General features: G+C 36.8%; 1 protein-coding gene across 1 annotated transcript in view; it reads left to right on the forward strand.

Annotated features, from left to right (window-relative positions):
- Window positions 1–5,976: 5,976 nt before the first annotated feature.
- begain (brain enriched guanylate kinase associated) overlaps window positions 5,977–14,031 on the forward strand; it is a 63,322-nt gene continuing 55,267 nt past the window's right edge. Inside the window, exon 1 of the mRNA XM_088925475.1 lies at window positions 5,977–6,053. Coding sequence (XP_088781601.1) covers window positions 6,040–6,053 — 14 coding nt within the window. The 5' untranslated portion in view covers window positions 5,977–6,039. The remainder of the gene's footprint in view (window positions 6,054–14,031) is intronic.

Raw genomic sequence — 14,031 nt, forward strand, 5'->3', positions numbered from 1 at the left:
AGAGGCCAAAGTGGCTTCTGGGGCCCCTCGTCAGCAATGCAGACCAGGGACAGCAGGCAGTAGGCAGGATACAGCCTCTTCCTGCTCATCCTCTTCCTGTTCGCCATTTACAGATGCTGGCAGTGACAGGGAGAACTCCCTTCACTATCACCCGGGTTTCTTCTTCCCCACCAGGAGACCAAAAAATTGCAGCTCCAGTGAAGAGGACAGTCAATGTGATACAAACAGTGCCGATTCAGAAGTCACATGCCTCATTAGGAGCTCCACTGAAAGGAACAACAGGGAGATCTTTCAAGGTCATCTAAAGTCTAGCAGGGAATTTTGCAGCTCATGCCCTAGTACAGGCAGAAGGGGCTGCGCTGGGTCCGAGTGCCGGGAAGAGACAGAGAGGGCTGGGAGTGGTTCTGAGCAGAGCTTGACCTCCAGTCAGGGTTCTGATGCCACGTCAGCGGTGCTTGAGCAAAAGATCGAAGCCAAACTTAAGTTCTCCCAGTTCCTGGATGAGGTGACCTTCAGAGTGCTGGATCCCCAAAGCCTGAAAGCCTTCAGGGTTCTGGGCAAGAAGGATTCCCATGTTCAGTCAACAACATCACTGTCTGTCTGCCGATTCTCTGAGGAAACCGAAAGCATGAGAAGGGCGCAGGAAGCTGGGAACCAGCAAGAGCCTGCTGGGAAGGCTTACCTCGAGACTGACATAGACAACGTAAGGAGCGAGGACACCCCTGAAGCAGCCAGTCCAAAAGGCATCGAAAAGGAAGCTCCACAAGAAAGGCAACAAGCAGGAATATCCTCCAGGAATGAGATCCAGGAAGAGCCTGAAAAGATGAGGTCCCCCAGTCCAATCTTCAACAGACATCAAGGCATTCAAAAATCCCCTTTCAGGTCTACTTCTTTGCCAAGGGGCTTAAGCTTGGTGAGTACATGCTCTTGGATGTATAGTATGAAACACAACCCCTCTCAGAAAATTGCATACCCTCTCAGCCTTTGAGAAACTGCACTTAAAGATCATCTTGAACCACTTGTAAAACGATTTATTTTGTTCAAAATAGGACATTTCTGCACTTACTGTATTAATACCTACACAGCACTTTATTTTGGAAACTGAAATACCTGTAATGTATCAAGCTTTCAAAGAAACACCTCATGTACTGTATCTTGATGTGTAGTAAATGTAGGAACTAGAAGTGGATCTGATGTTTTGAGGACATCCCTTTTTCCTTTTTTCTTTTCTTGTTGAATAGTTTTAAAGCTTGCTTACAGACACTGATTACATTTTCTTTATCAATTATTTGCTTTATTCCAGCTTTCATCCATCCTTTGACCTTTCAGATATATCCCTTTCAAAAATGTTTGGAACTCAGCAACAAATGTAGGGCATATTTATTTTTTATTGATTAAAATAATGCTCAGGCTATATTCTTGATGTTATCTATCAACAAGCTCCATTAATTAATAACTATGTTACACAAAAATAAATGCATGTATATACTGTATTCTTAAAACTGCAATATCTGCAAAAATACATTAGCGCAAATTGCTGTAGCAGGAATGACAATATGAAGTCTTTGACAATGATTAAGCATTATACCTTTTTCCTTTACGGCCCTTTAAATAACTGTTTTTCGACCTCCTTATCTGGACAAGTTATTGTTAATTCCTGGAGAAGAATTTGACCCAGGCATATTAATTAACCCACTGAGCTCCCTTGCTCAACGTCTTTCATTATCTTGGATCTGTTTTCAATTCTATTCTCAATTGGGGTGCTTATATCTCAGTGCTGTGTGCAAATTTCATTCCTTTCTAAAAGCAGTTCAAAAATATGCAGAAAAATGAATGACAAGCTCTCTTTCTCCTGCAGAGGGGGCGTAGAGGGAGGTTCTCATAGTCTTTTTTTAAAGCCTCAAGCAGATCTGCTTTCTTGCGCCAGAGTGAGAGATTGAGTATGTCCCACAATCAGAGGCATGCCTCTGAAAGCGCACTACATTAATAATGCACATCCAGTGCATTTCTTTTTTGTGATCTTTTGTTGTGATTTTTAAATACCATCAGCTAGAGGTAATTTTTGGCAGCTGGAATACCTCTTTATGTAGGACATAGACATGAAGTAAATGATGAAGTAAAAATGGAACGTCTCTCTTGTTTCTGCTTAGAATTCAGTTTTTTCTATCACCTTAGCAACTGTTCGAGGGACTGAGAAAATGCCCGCACAACCAGCTATATACAGTGAACACCATACCATACTTTTCCTGTGTCTGAGTGAAATGCTTCAACTGCATCCTTCATGCAAATGAATAAAATATGAATATAGAAATGTGCTTGGGGTATAGAGAGTGCCCCAGTGCTGCAGTAAACATTGTGGATGCCTGCATCAGAACACTGTGTGTGTGAGCGCGTGTGGGTGGATGTGTGTGGGTGGATGTGTGTGTGTGCATTCAGTATTTGCAGACATGACCAGTTGTTTCATAGTTCGTTCTCACTCATGACTGAGAAGCAGCTATACTGTAAATTAAAAAAAAAAGACATTCTAAGACAAAATTCCGCTCAGATAGAAAAGTAAAGGTCAGAATAAAATCTCTGTCAGGCAGACAAATTGCAGCCCTTGACCTCAGCTGCTGGACTTTCTCATGTCGATTTACCGATTTGCCTTGTTTATTGTCTTTTTAATTCAATCTTGCTGAAGGATAAACGTCTGGGTTTTCCTTCACTAGTGCCTAAACATAATTCGAAATGCAAAACCATTGGATAAATGTTCAGTAACCGAAACTGCCCCCTTCAAAAACAGGAAAGTTAAAATCTCATTAATGTTATCCTTAAATTTAAGTGAAAGTCAATATCAGGAGCACTTCAAACTTGTAATTGTAACGTGAATGTTTTGGTCTTTAAATGCAACACTGGCATTCACTGCAGGTTTGTTTCAAAGCTGTGATTGCATCATTATTTCTGCCACACTAGTGGTCAGTATGTCGGAATAAAATGTAATCTTAACATTAATGAGCTGTCCTGAGTATAGAATAACAGGAAAACTCCATTCCTTACCACAGACAGCCAACACTGGACCCCAGTGGTCCCCCCATGGAGCCTGGGTCCAATAATGACTAGCTGTACTCTTTGAAGCTGTAAAACCAGGAAGGATGATAAAATAAACACGAAATGAAAAATGACCATATCCTCGGCTAAAAACAAATCAGCAGTGTCAAGCCCTGGGCATTTATCAAGCACTGGATGTCAAATGCTACTGTTCTACCTCTGTGCGGGTTTAGAGGCATGAGCCCATGAAGTAAGCACAGCCCCCGTCTAATAAAAAGCCGTCATCCAGTGAGAGTTCCTGACATTACCGAGCAGTGTCTGTTGTCATCTTCAAAGATACCTACATGTGAAAGTAAAATGCAGACACACATTTCCAGGTATCGACACTGTTTTTTTTTTAATTCTCGGAGGAAACAATATAGTGCTGGCCTGAATGTTCTGACCCACATCAAACAAGGACATTTATCTACATAAGTTCTTCTGTTTCAAAAACTGTATTGGACTCTACACAGTAACATCAATTCAGATTAATCCCTTCCAATACAAATGGCACCTTACAGGGCTGGATTCATTTTTTCAACAGTAATCTAACAGTAATGGTAATGATTGGAAAACAATAATATGTACCCAGCAGACAAGAGTATTTTACTTTGTAAGCAATTAATTCAAAGATGTCAGCTTATGCTAAACCTTCAGCTCATAGATCTATGTGGCTTGATTGAATCCTATTCCATGAAAATCTATGCCTTCTTAAACAAATGCTAATGCAGTATTGGTTTTGCCGCAATATAAACTTTCCATTCATTTTCTTAGTACAAGTTTGATGGTGTACGGCTCTAGGGAGCTCTTCAACCTCTCCACAGCACAAAAGCTATTTTGCTAACCTAGCCCTCTGAAAAATGTTAAGGTGTTGCACTAAAACCAATCTGCCTGAAACTGGTAAGTTGAAGGTTATTACGGGGATCCAACAGAAGCATAAATATCTCAATTGCACCTCTCATTTTCATATTTTTTATAATTCCTGTCGCCTAAGCACATTTTGTTTCTTTTCTGCACAGCCTACCTAGTAAACTACCTTCATGATTGTCCAGTGGTGTGGGAAGGGGAAATGTGTCAATAAATGTATTTAAAAAGCATTAATGTATGCAAAGCACTGATGCCTCGCAGCACTGGAGCCACGGGTTCTTTTCCAGACCTGAGGTGCTTTCTGTGAAGATTTTGGATGTTCTCCCTGCATTCACATGGGTTTCCTACAGGTGTTCATTTTCCTCCCACAGTGCAAAGAAATACCAGTAGGTTAATTGACTTCTGGGAACATTGGCCCTGGCGGGAATGTCTGTCCTGCGAGTTACTGGAGCCCATCGCAGTCCGTCACATTTAAAAAAATAAACAAAAAGCTTTAAAATATCCCAGGTTGTACACCTGTTCTCCAGAACCAGTATAGTACCTGATACCACTTCCAACAAAATACAAACAGGAAAAAGATATAAAGTTTTTTCATTTTTATTGAATTGGTCGCTCTGGGGGTTTCTGGACAGGGTACACACTGAGCACCCGTGCGGGCTGTACCCTGCCTTGTGCCCATTGCTTACCAGGGTGGGCTCCAGCTTCCCAGCACCCTGTACATTGATAAAGCAGCTGGATGGAATATTGATATAGCTAATGCTGTCTAGCTGGTTAAACTTCGCGCAGCTGTAGTGAATGTTGCTTGCTCCACTTGAATCCACAACGGGGGGCTGATAATAGGATCCACATGTTTATTCTGTATGTGGACAGATTTTTTTCCATATATTTTCTCTCAGGTTTGAGTGGAACCTCCTGCACCTGTCCAGGTGCTGTTCCTTGACAGGGGGCAGAATATCACAATGCCTAAGTGACAGATCACATTCTGTCCCCAGGAATAATGTACCATTGTAATGCTTTTGAGGTGGGTAGTATCCGAAAAATCCAAAACCTTTTAGAACACTTCAGGCATGAAAAGCCTGGTACACGTATTTATCAACTATGTAAATGAATGTCTTCGCAAAGTGGGCTGAGTGTCAACAAATCCTGCAGCAGAAACTGTCTCACAATCAATCGTCTCACAGTCATTAATCATACTTTGCTATACCAATGACACTTATTTTCAGTATAGTATAATCAAGTTTTTCTTTAGAGGCGTAGATGTAATCAGTGAAGGCTTTCTGGATGTGTGTTGTGTCATTTTTGTTTATGTTTGTTAATAGTTTGTTATATACTTTAACAATAAACTATTTAAGTACCAGCTCCTGTTATAATAAGAAACAAGTAATAGGTTTATTCCATGCTGAAAAGAGAAGAAAGAAAACACAATGTTTCGGCTATGGAGCCTTCTTCGAGTGAGCCTTCTTCGGTTATTATTAGTATTATTAATAATAATAATAAGTGGTTTAGTGGTTTCCTTATGTTTAAAATAGCAAGGAACTGGTCAAAAATAAGGCTAACACAACAAAACACATAAAGAATCAACGTCTTAGTGTATTTGTAATGACTCAATTTTCCATTGGCTCAATGCTGAATTAGTGCAAACACAAACAGAATGGAAATGTAAATGCAACTTGCATAATACCATCCCTATGCATAATGTATGAGGAAAAAAAAACAACCCGTATTCTTCCCTACACAAATCACTGTTTAAGGAAAAAAAACATAGTTGGTGAGAACAGCATTATTTTCTATGTGTGAAATTCAACAGATACTATTACCTGTTACTTGCTATTCTCTCTTCTTTTTTCCTCTTCAGTGCAGCAACTGAGTCATTCGTTGCCTATGGCCCTTGGGTATAGTGTGTTTCTGCAGTCTGCTGCGATTTTTTCTCGGAGTTAATCTGTCAATTTTTTTCTGCTAATGCAGATGTAGATTTGTTTACTGACGCTATGTAGATACTTGTCCAAAATCATTTGTTAAGGCTGATCTCCGCATGCATCTGCAGGATGAACCTTCTCTTTTATTCATTTAATCTGATTTGGTTCTTTTCAGGCCTCTGACAGCGAGATGCATAAAATAAGGTAAGCTACACTCTTTACTTTTCTGCTGTGCTGATCTTTTTTTCCTCCTTCCTTTTATAACTACACTGCTAAGTGCTTATTAATTCTATTTAAGCTCTTTGTAATCTGTTAGCATTTTCAATGAATGCAGGTCTCAGAGAAAGGCATGGAAGGGGATACTGTGTAATGATCAATAGAAATGAATTTTTATCCTAATGAAAGGTTGAGAAAATGAACTACAAAAAGCATGCATTTAGCTGAAGCTGTGCTTTAGGTTATGTCTTTTTTTTAAAAAAAAAATACAGAGAAATGCTTTGTTAATGTTGCTGGGAATCGCTGATTATATGGCTTGATAGTAAACCCCTCTAGTAAAGCAATTAGCACGCAAAATTGTGAGGGATTCCAGTACATTGAGATTGCTTTTTGTGCTTAAGACAACACAGAGAAAGAAAAAAACAAGCTCTGGATAAGCTCTATACCCTGAGCCCTTTGTTATGGAAAGCTAAGAGTATTGAATGATGTGTAAAAGAAAATGAAACGGGTTTGTTTAAAGACAGCTGTTTAACAGAAGCTTGGAACACACAACATTTTATCTTTATATAATTTGAAGTAACATAGATACTGTATACTGTATAACATTTTTTCTGAAATCCCTCATCTTATGGTGGGTACTAAATGTACAGTAGGTGAGATGCACAAGTCGTTTAACAAAGGCGTATATAAATCGCTTCTACAGACCCCCCGTCACTAAACCACAAAACTTAAATGCGTTATTTTACAAAAAGGGGGTGTGGTAATGTTACTGTAAGAGTTTTTAAACCACTTTCTGAAAAAGGCAGTAACAGCTCTCTAAGGGGAATCTGTTTGCTATTATGAATGTGCATGGGCGTGAAAATGTGAAAGTTACTGTACCTTGTGGAAATTATGAATAAGGAAAAATGTTTTTGTTTCTCTACGCTTGCAAAAGCAGTCATTGGTATTATTGATGTTATTATTAGTAGTATATATTGTGAATTCCAAAGGGAACATTACAATTACAATAATCACAACTTGTTACTAAAGCTGCAAGAAAAGTGAACTCTAATATCCTGTATACCTTGGGAATATTAGCTGTCTTTGAAGTTTTCAAAGGGCCTTAAGTGCAGTCAGTCTATCCCCTTGATAAATTTAGCATTGAAAAAAGCAGTTTCAGTTATACTACTACAATTGTCCTTGATTAGCTAGACCAACAAATGCATAAGGACTATTATTGGAGGTATACTATGACTGTGTGCATTAATATCGTAAATGGTGCTTGAGAATTTAAACTTTGAATAGTTACAAGAAACTGCTCAGCCATACAAACACCTTTCACAACAGCAAAAGATGCATTGAATATTGTTTTGTCTAAACACTGAGGAAGTGTTAGCTTCTGGCATTGTGCCTGCATTTAATTATATGTAGATTAAGTCCAATATCCCTTCATGCTTGTGTTTTAATTCACAGTTGGAAGACTTCTACCCACTCGGTTGAGTACTAAACCTGTTTGTCAAACCTTGCAAAATGTCTCTAACTGGAGTATTTTTCTCACATACAGTACTTTGAGAATTTCACATTAGTGTATGTAAAATCCAGGATTTTGCATTCAGTAGGTCTCCAGAAATGTATCTTTTTGGATTTGATTTCATAGGTTTATCGGTCTGCGTACTGTTTCTTTCCTGGGCCAAAAGGAAATATGAATTCTCGAGAAGGGAAATGTGCAAAACACTGCACTTTTTTCAAATCTGGCAAAACTATAAATGGGGTCAAAATATTTTGTGACCTCTTGACTGGGTGGCATAAGAATTTTCACTGCTATTTCATCTTACCTGAACTGTACACAACAACACTAAGCTGAAAGTGACTCCAGGGTATTGTATTGAATAAAATGATAGCACATACTCTATGTACTGTTGTGCAAAGTAATTTTATGTATATAAATCATTGGAATAATTAACTTTATATATTGAGAGGAATTAGAAATGTAACCAATGTGTCTCAGAACAAATAGCATTTGTTCATTTTTCATGCCTTTTAATATGTATTAAAATTTAAAAAGAATCCAATAAATATCCACTGAAGCGTATCTTCCTGTTAAAGTTCTGTTACAAGTGTTACATTCCTTACAATTGGATTTGTTTAATTTAATTTAACAGAAATATACCTAGATATACCTAAACTCTTCATATGTTTATTGGAAATCAGAGGTTACATGTTATTTACTCAGTAATTTGCTATAATCACAGTAATATGCAGTTACATAATGATAGTACATTGTAATAGAAGAAAGTGGGTTTGTGAAGAATCTACTTTAAATAAACTAGGAGGAGTACTGATCAATCAAAAGGATTTCTGTAGAGTCACTTTCAAAAAGGAAATGAGCACAGGAAGGTTAACTTGCTTAGGTTGACACACATGATGAGTCAATGACTTGACCCAGACAGCTCCTGATAATAAGCCCTTAACCTGGACCATAATGTCTCAGTTTATACTATTTTGTACACTGTATTGAGAGTATTCAGTTATATTTACTTTTTTTCTTCATCACGATTTCTCCATTTGAGTTCTTTGAAAATTCTCAGTTCTTTAAGAAGTTAAAGGTGAGGAAAACAGTTTTTTATAAAAGGTATCTAGCTGTCAGTCAACAACACACTCTCCTCAGATGTTTGCAAGTTTGCATACCAGACGTTAGTGGGAACGCGCAGGACGTTCTCTATGGAAATTCACTTGCTCATTATAATATCTTTCATTCTACCTTTTTACAACAAGTATATGAGCTCCAGAAAGTCTGACGAAAAATAACATGAATTAAAATTTAAAAACATGTGTTGCGTCTTCTGGGGGTGATGACAATTCAGAATGGGAATAGCTGGTATAAATTAATTTATCTGTAGATTTAGGCTTTAACCCCCAATAACTGTCCATTAAGTGCAGGGTACATTACATTTTTTTTAAATGAACTATGTGGGCCATGTTTTATAATTGCAAATAGAAATTGAAATCAACATGAGAAAAGCATAATCCCCAAAGTATAGAATTTGGAATTTTTTCTAAGCTTTTCTACAGTGTTAAGAAGTTTCAACCAATATATAAGAAGTCATTTTGACATTTGTAAAATAATAATTGCTGTCTTTCAAACCATGAGCAGGATGGCAGACATCCTCTGGGTTCTTGCCATTATTGCTATATTCAAGGTCAATTTACATTTGAATCCACATAAAACAGAGCTGATTTTAAAAGTCAGGAAATCCAAAATAATGTCACGTGATGTCCATAAATCTATCAAAAATTGGTTTTCAAGATTTTAACATGTATAGGTTTGTTCTATCTTCTCTCTTTGATGTATATCTCGGCACACCCTCTTTTCACAATGCAGTGCAAAAAAACTTTTCTCTTCATTGTTACAATAACAGTGCATTCTCCTCCTGACAACTAGCCACAGCAATGAAACCACAGCTGTCATTACTGGAATCCAATATTATGATGACTTTGAAAGATACTCTGAAAAATCCCCACTGCTTTTTTGATTAATATTTACAGGTATAAAAATGACCATTTGAAACTGTGTTATAGAAAGTCTATAAGTCATCTTATTGCAATTTTTGTTGTACAGTATGATTGTTTGAGTCCATAAGGAGTAGGAAGGGTCTCCGTGACACATTATAAGTGAACAAATAGGAAATAAAAGTTAGAAGGAGCGAGGAAAGAGTAACTGTACCCCAACAACAAGCAGACTGAAAATGGTTGGATGGAAAAGGAGTACAGTAAGTAAAGGCTATAGAGCTTTAGATAAGCGGTTTCTGAGAGGTTTACCCTAAACCTTACCATACCGATGCAGGATTGGTGCTGCTACAGTAGATTGGTGTGCTGTTTAGTAATTATGAATTAGTAAGAAGATTGTTTAAAAGGATGACTCAGACTCTAAAAAGAAAACAACAATCATTTGGAAACTTAAAATGAAGATGGGAAGACAGACAAAGTTCTTTGCAGTTAAACACTAGAATACTATGGTCTGGTACTTCAGTGTCAGCCTAAAGTAGTTTTAACCAGCTGTAATTGTTTTTTTGGGAGGAAAGGGTAAGAAGCTGTTAATATGTTTTTCTGGTTCCCAGACTAAAAAAATTGTCTTGGTAAAATCCTGCATCTTGCTATATTGTGCTAAAAATTTACAATTCAATTGGGAACGGCCTACAGTATATCAAAGGTCATCCCACAGATTTAGTCATTTAGCTGGTTAAGTGTCGGCGCATAGCTCAAGATTGCTATTCAAAATGGGCTAGTTTAGCAAATCCCAAAAGTGCATCAATTCAATTAGAGTATCAGTCAATTATGATGTCAATGCTTTCATCATGTGATGAAGACGGCATTTGTTAAAATAATGTACAATATGAGTTCCCAAATTGTCTGTTTATGAATATGTATCAGTGCTGTTCAAGACCTTAATAATTTTATCCTAATAGATGTCCTCCTTTGAAAAATTAGGTATACTGTAGCTAGATGGATGAATAATGAGGAGATTATGCTTAATAAATGGAAATACAAGCCTTGTACTCACAGTATAAAGTTACTGTACATTAATATAAATCGTCTGGTTTCTTGTCTCCAAAAGATAATCCTAGATTTTATTTGAGCCCTGATTTTGATGTTAATTAAATTAAACGTCATATTAATTGTTACCAAAAGGGCTCGGATTTGTGCATTTTGTGATCAAAGGCTTGGAAATAGCAAAAAATGTCACAGCGCAAGACAAATGCTGTGAAGATTTGTGTTAGATGCTGAACAACAAGCATACAATTTACACTATCTGGACTTGTTTTCTACGATTACACCCTATAGTAGAGGTGACCATTGGCATGTAATGGTAGATTATGGAATATGTTGATGTAAGTTATAAGTTATGACAACAGTACTATCCTATAGCTGCCTTCAACTTTAGAACAGATTTCACACATTTATTAGTTTCTAATATTTTTAATTATCTAACATAGCTGGACAATTGATGTATTATTTCACATTGTAATAAATAACAACATGGAGTCCTTAAAAAAATCAATTGAAAGTTATTGCTGGATAGAAACCATTTTACAGGTGATCATCCTGGCACAATGCAAATCAAACACTGCAAGTCATTTCTTAAAATTTCTTATTCACTTTTTATGGTAAATTACAATAAACCACCCTCCCATTTTGTCTTATAAAGGATTTATAGAGGACATCAACCATTTTCATTCTAATGCACTACATTCCAAAAAAATAGTACAGTCAAATTCTTATTATGAAGAAACAGGCTGATGAATATAATGGGATAGCATAATTAAATGTATTGGTTTTGGGCATTAACTTGCATGGTGGAGGAAATTACGTCTCCATTACAACTCCCTCTAATGTATGAGAAATATACTGTACTAGGGAGGAATGAACTAAGGAGGCAGCTGCAAGTGTGAAAGCCGGGTGGAGGGAGAGGAGCTAGAAAAGAACTTATTTGTGGATAGCAGATGAATATTTATACATAAGAGATCTGATGTGTGAGATTACAACTTGCCCTCTTCAAAAAACATCTGTTAAACCACCCTGTATGTTTAATACATTTCTATAAAATTATCAATTTCTCTTATAATTAAATAAAATATCTAAGTATAGCAATTCCTGCTGTGAGTTGTTGAAATTCAGCTGATAAAATTGAATATTCTGACTTTCCAATAAGCTATTGTACATTAATTTAATTAGGAATTCATTTACATTAATTTTACCAGGCCAATTTGAACTGGACAGTAGCTCATCTCAGCAGCACGACCAGCTCACCCACAGAACTGCTCTTTAGAGATTGAACCTTTAACAGTATTGCAGAACTGTTTTTCTTTAGTCTTTAGCTTTCTCTGCAAAATATATTTATCTTTTCTTCTCAAAAAATATATTTATCTTTTCAGGCAGCTGATGAATTTCAAAATGTACTTTCTGATTTATGTGATTCAGTTTCCCCCTCCTTAATTTTGTATCAGCTCTTTTCTTCAAATAGTTTTGCTTCATATTACTTCAAGTCTTACTTTCCTAGTCTCTCCTGTTTTTTCTTCTTTTCTCTTTCTCAAGTTGGAGATTGTCATCTGTAAAAAGTGCAACAAACTGAACAACTTCAAATATCCCAGATGGGGGCAATGAATTAGTGTTAGAAGTTTGTTTTTTTCTGGCAGTTTTTGAACAGTTATTTTTTCTAACTAATTATTAATGTAATGTTACCCTAATGTTATCTACAGATCTCCAAGTGCATGTAATGTACTCCAAGATCTCCGAGTACATGTAATCCTAATGTATCCATGTAATACAAATTATTGATATTAATTAATTTCCTAAATGCTCCTATTTTTTTAAAAAATCAGATTGTTGATTAACTTCCCAATAAGTTACAGTATATACTGTAATAAACTGAAGAGATTCCTTTCTTTTTTAAATGAAATTATTTTACACTTGCTAACCTTTATAGTAACAAGTCATTTTCTGGATATCTTTTTTTCAACAGGGACATTAGCAATAATAAGCAAAAACATTAATAAGCCTTTTAGTGCAGAAATGGTTAACAGACGTATTAATTGATGCAAGATTATCCCCACTGTGTTTATGCACCTGCCATAATAATATTGAGTGAATCTGTACTTTGAAAATGAAAAATCCTGTAATAAGAGGAAAATCACCTTAAGGCAAATGTTAGAACTCTTATTAGATCTTAGATTCATTAGTGTTAAGGCCATGGTGAGGTGCATATCCAATCTGTTACATTTAGCATATATGTTTGGGTCAAAATGGAAACCAAGGAATTAATTAATCCCAGTCATGAAATGCCAATTAATCTACCATCTGACAGCGTGGTCATTGCTCGTGCCATGGACCGTTTCCTGAAAGCAGTGACCACCCCTAACCAAGGAAGCATCCATAACACGATGTAGCTCACATTTTTATACATTCAAATAGAAGCTCAAAGAACCAAGCATAACAAATTTAAGCATATAAAACTAAGAAGTACTACATACCAAGCCAGGCAAAAGGATTAGACAGAAGGCTGCCTATGAGCTAATTTGTCTGAAGATGGGAACTGCTGTCATTCTTCATATACTTAATGATGACAAAATGCATTGGATAGAGCACTGCAGGGTGTTTATACAGTACTATCTTGGTTATGGTACTGGAAAAGATTAATGTTAGCAGGGTAAAGTTCGTTCTAATTGTATACCTTCCCGATTTTAACTGATTTCCTCAGTTTAATTATTCCTTCCTAAGACGGCATAAACCCCCAAATAGCGATTTTCTCTCCTCACCTTCACTTCACATAAATTACAGTAATATCTTCACAGCAGCTCACTCTTACCTCTGCTCACAGGTTTAGATTTACCACATGTTACACACAAAGACATTTTTCATTGGTGTTATCCCAGCTGCAACTTTTCAGTCCGTCAATAAGACGAGGAGTGGAATTTGTTTCCAGGAAGGTGCACAAACTGTTGTTGATTTGTTGACTCTGAAGAAAGTAACTGCAGTGAGTAGAAACAAGCTCATCTGAAACCTGGGACATTCAGTACAGACCTGATTTAGCTGTTTTTTATGTAAGGTGGTATCTGATGGATAATTTATTCTTTAAAATAGACAGTTTAGGCCTTAATCTGATACACATACTAGGTTGTCGCATTGTACATCTACTATGTTTGTGTGATACTTCTGTGTTTCTCTGTTGTAATTTGGTTAGTAAACACCACATATTCCTTTATACTTCCTATGGAATGGGAAAAGTCAGGAGAGAAAAGGAGTAATGGTCTGTCAGGATTCACAGCAGGCTGTGCATCTATCGCCCACTCTCTATTACCAGGGCAGCAGCTGCAAACTGTGGAAACCACAGTCACCAACGCTGTGGAATAGTGGAAAGGGCTGTAAACTGTGTTGCTAGAGGTTGATAGGTTTGCATCCAAGGTGGGGCACATCTATGGGTACTTACACA

The sequence above is a fragment of the Atractosteus spatula genome, chromosome 9 (assembly GCF_055471065.1).
Source record: "Atractosteus spatula isolate fAtrSpa1 chromosome 9, fAtrSpa1.hap1, whole genome shotgun sequence".
Classification (NCBI taxonomy): Eukaryota; Metazoa; Chordata; class Actinopteri; order Semionotiformes; family Lepisosteidae; genus Atractosteus; species Atractosteus spatula.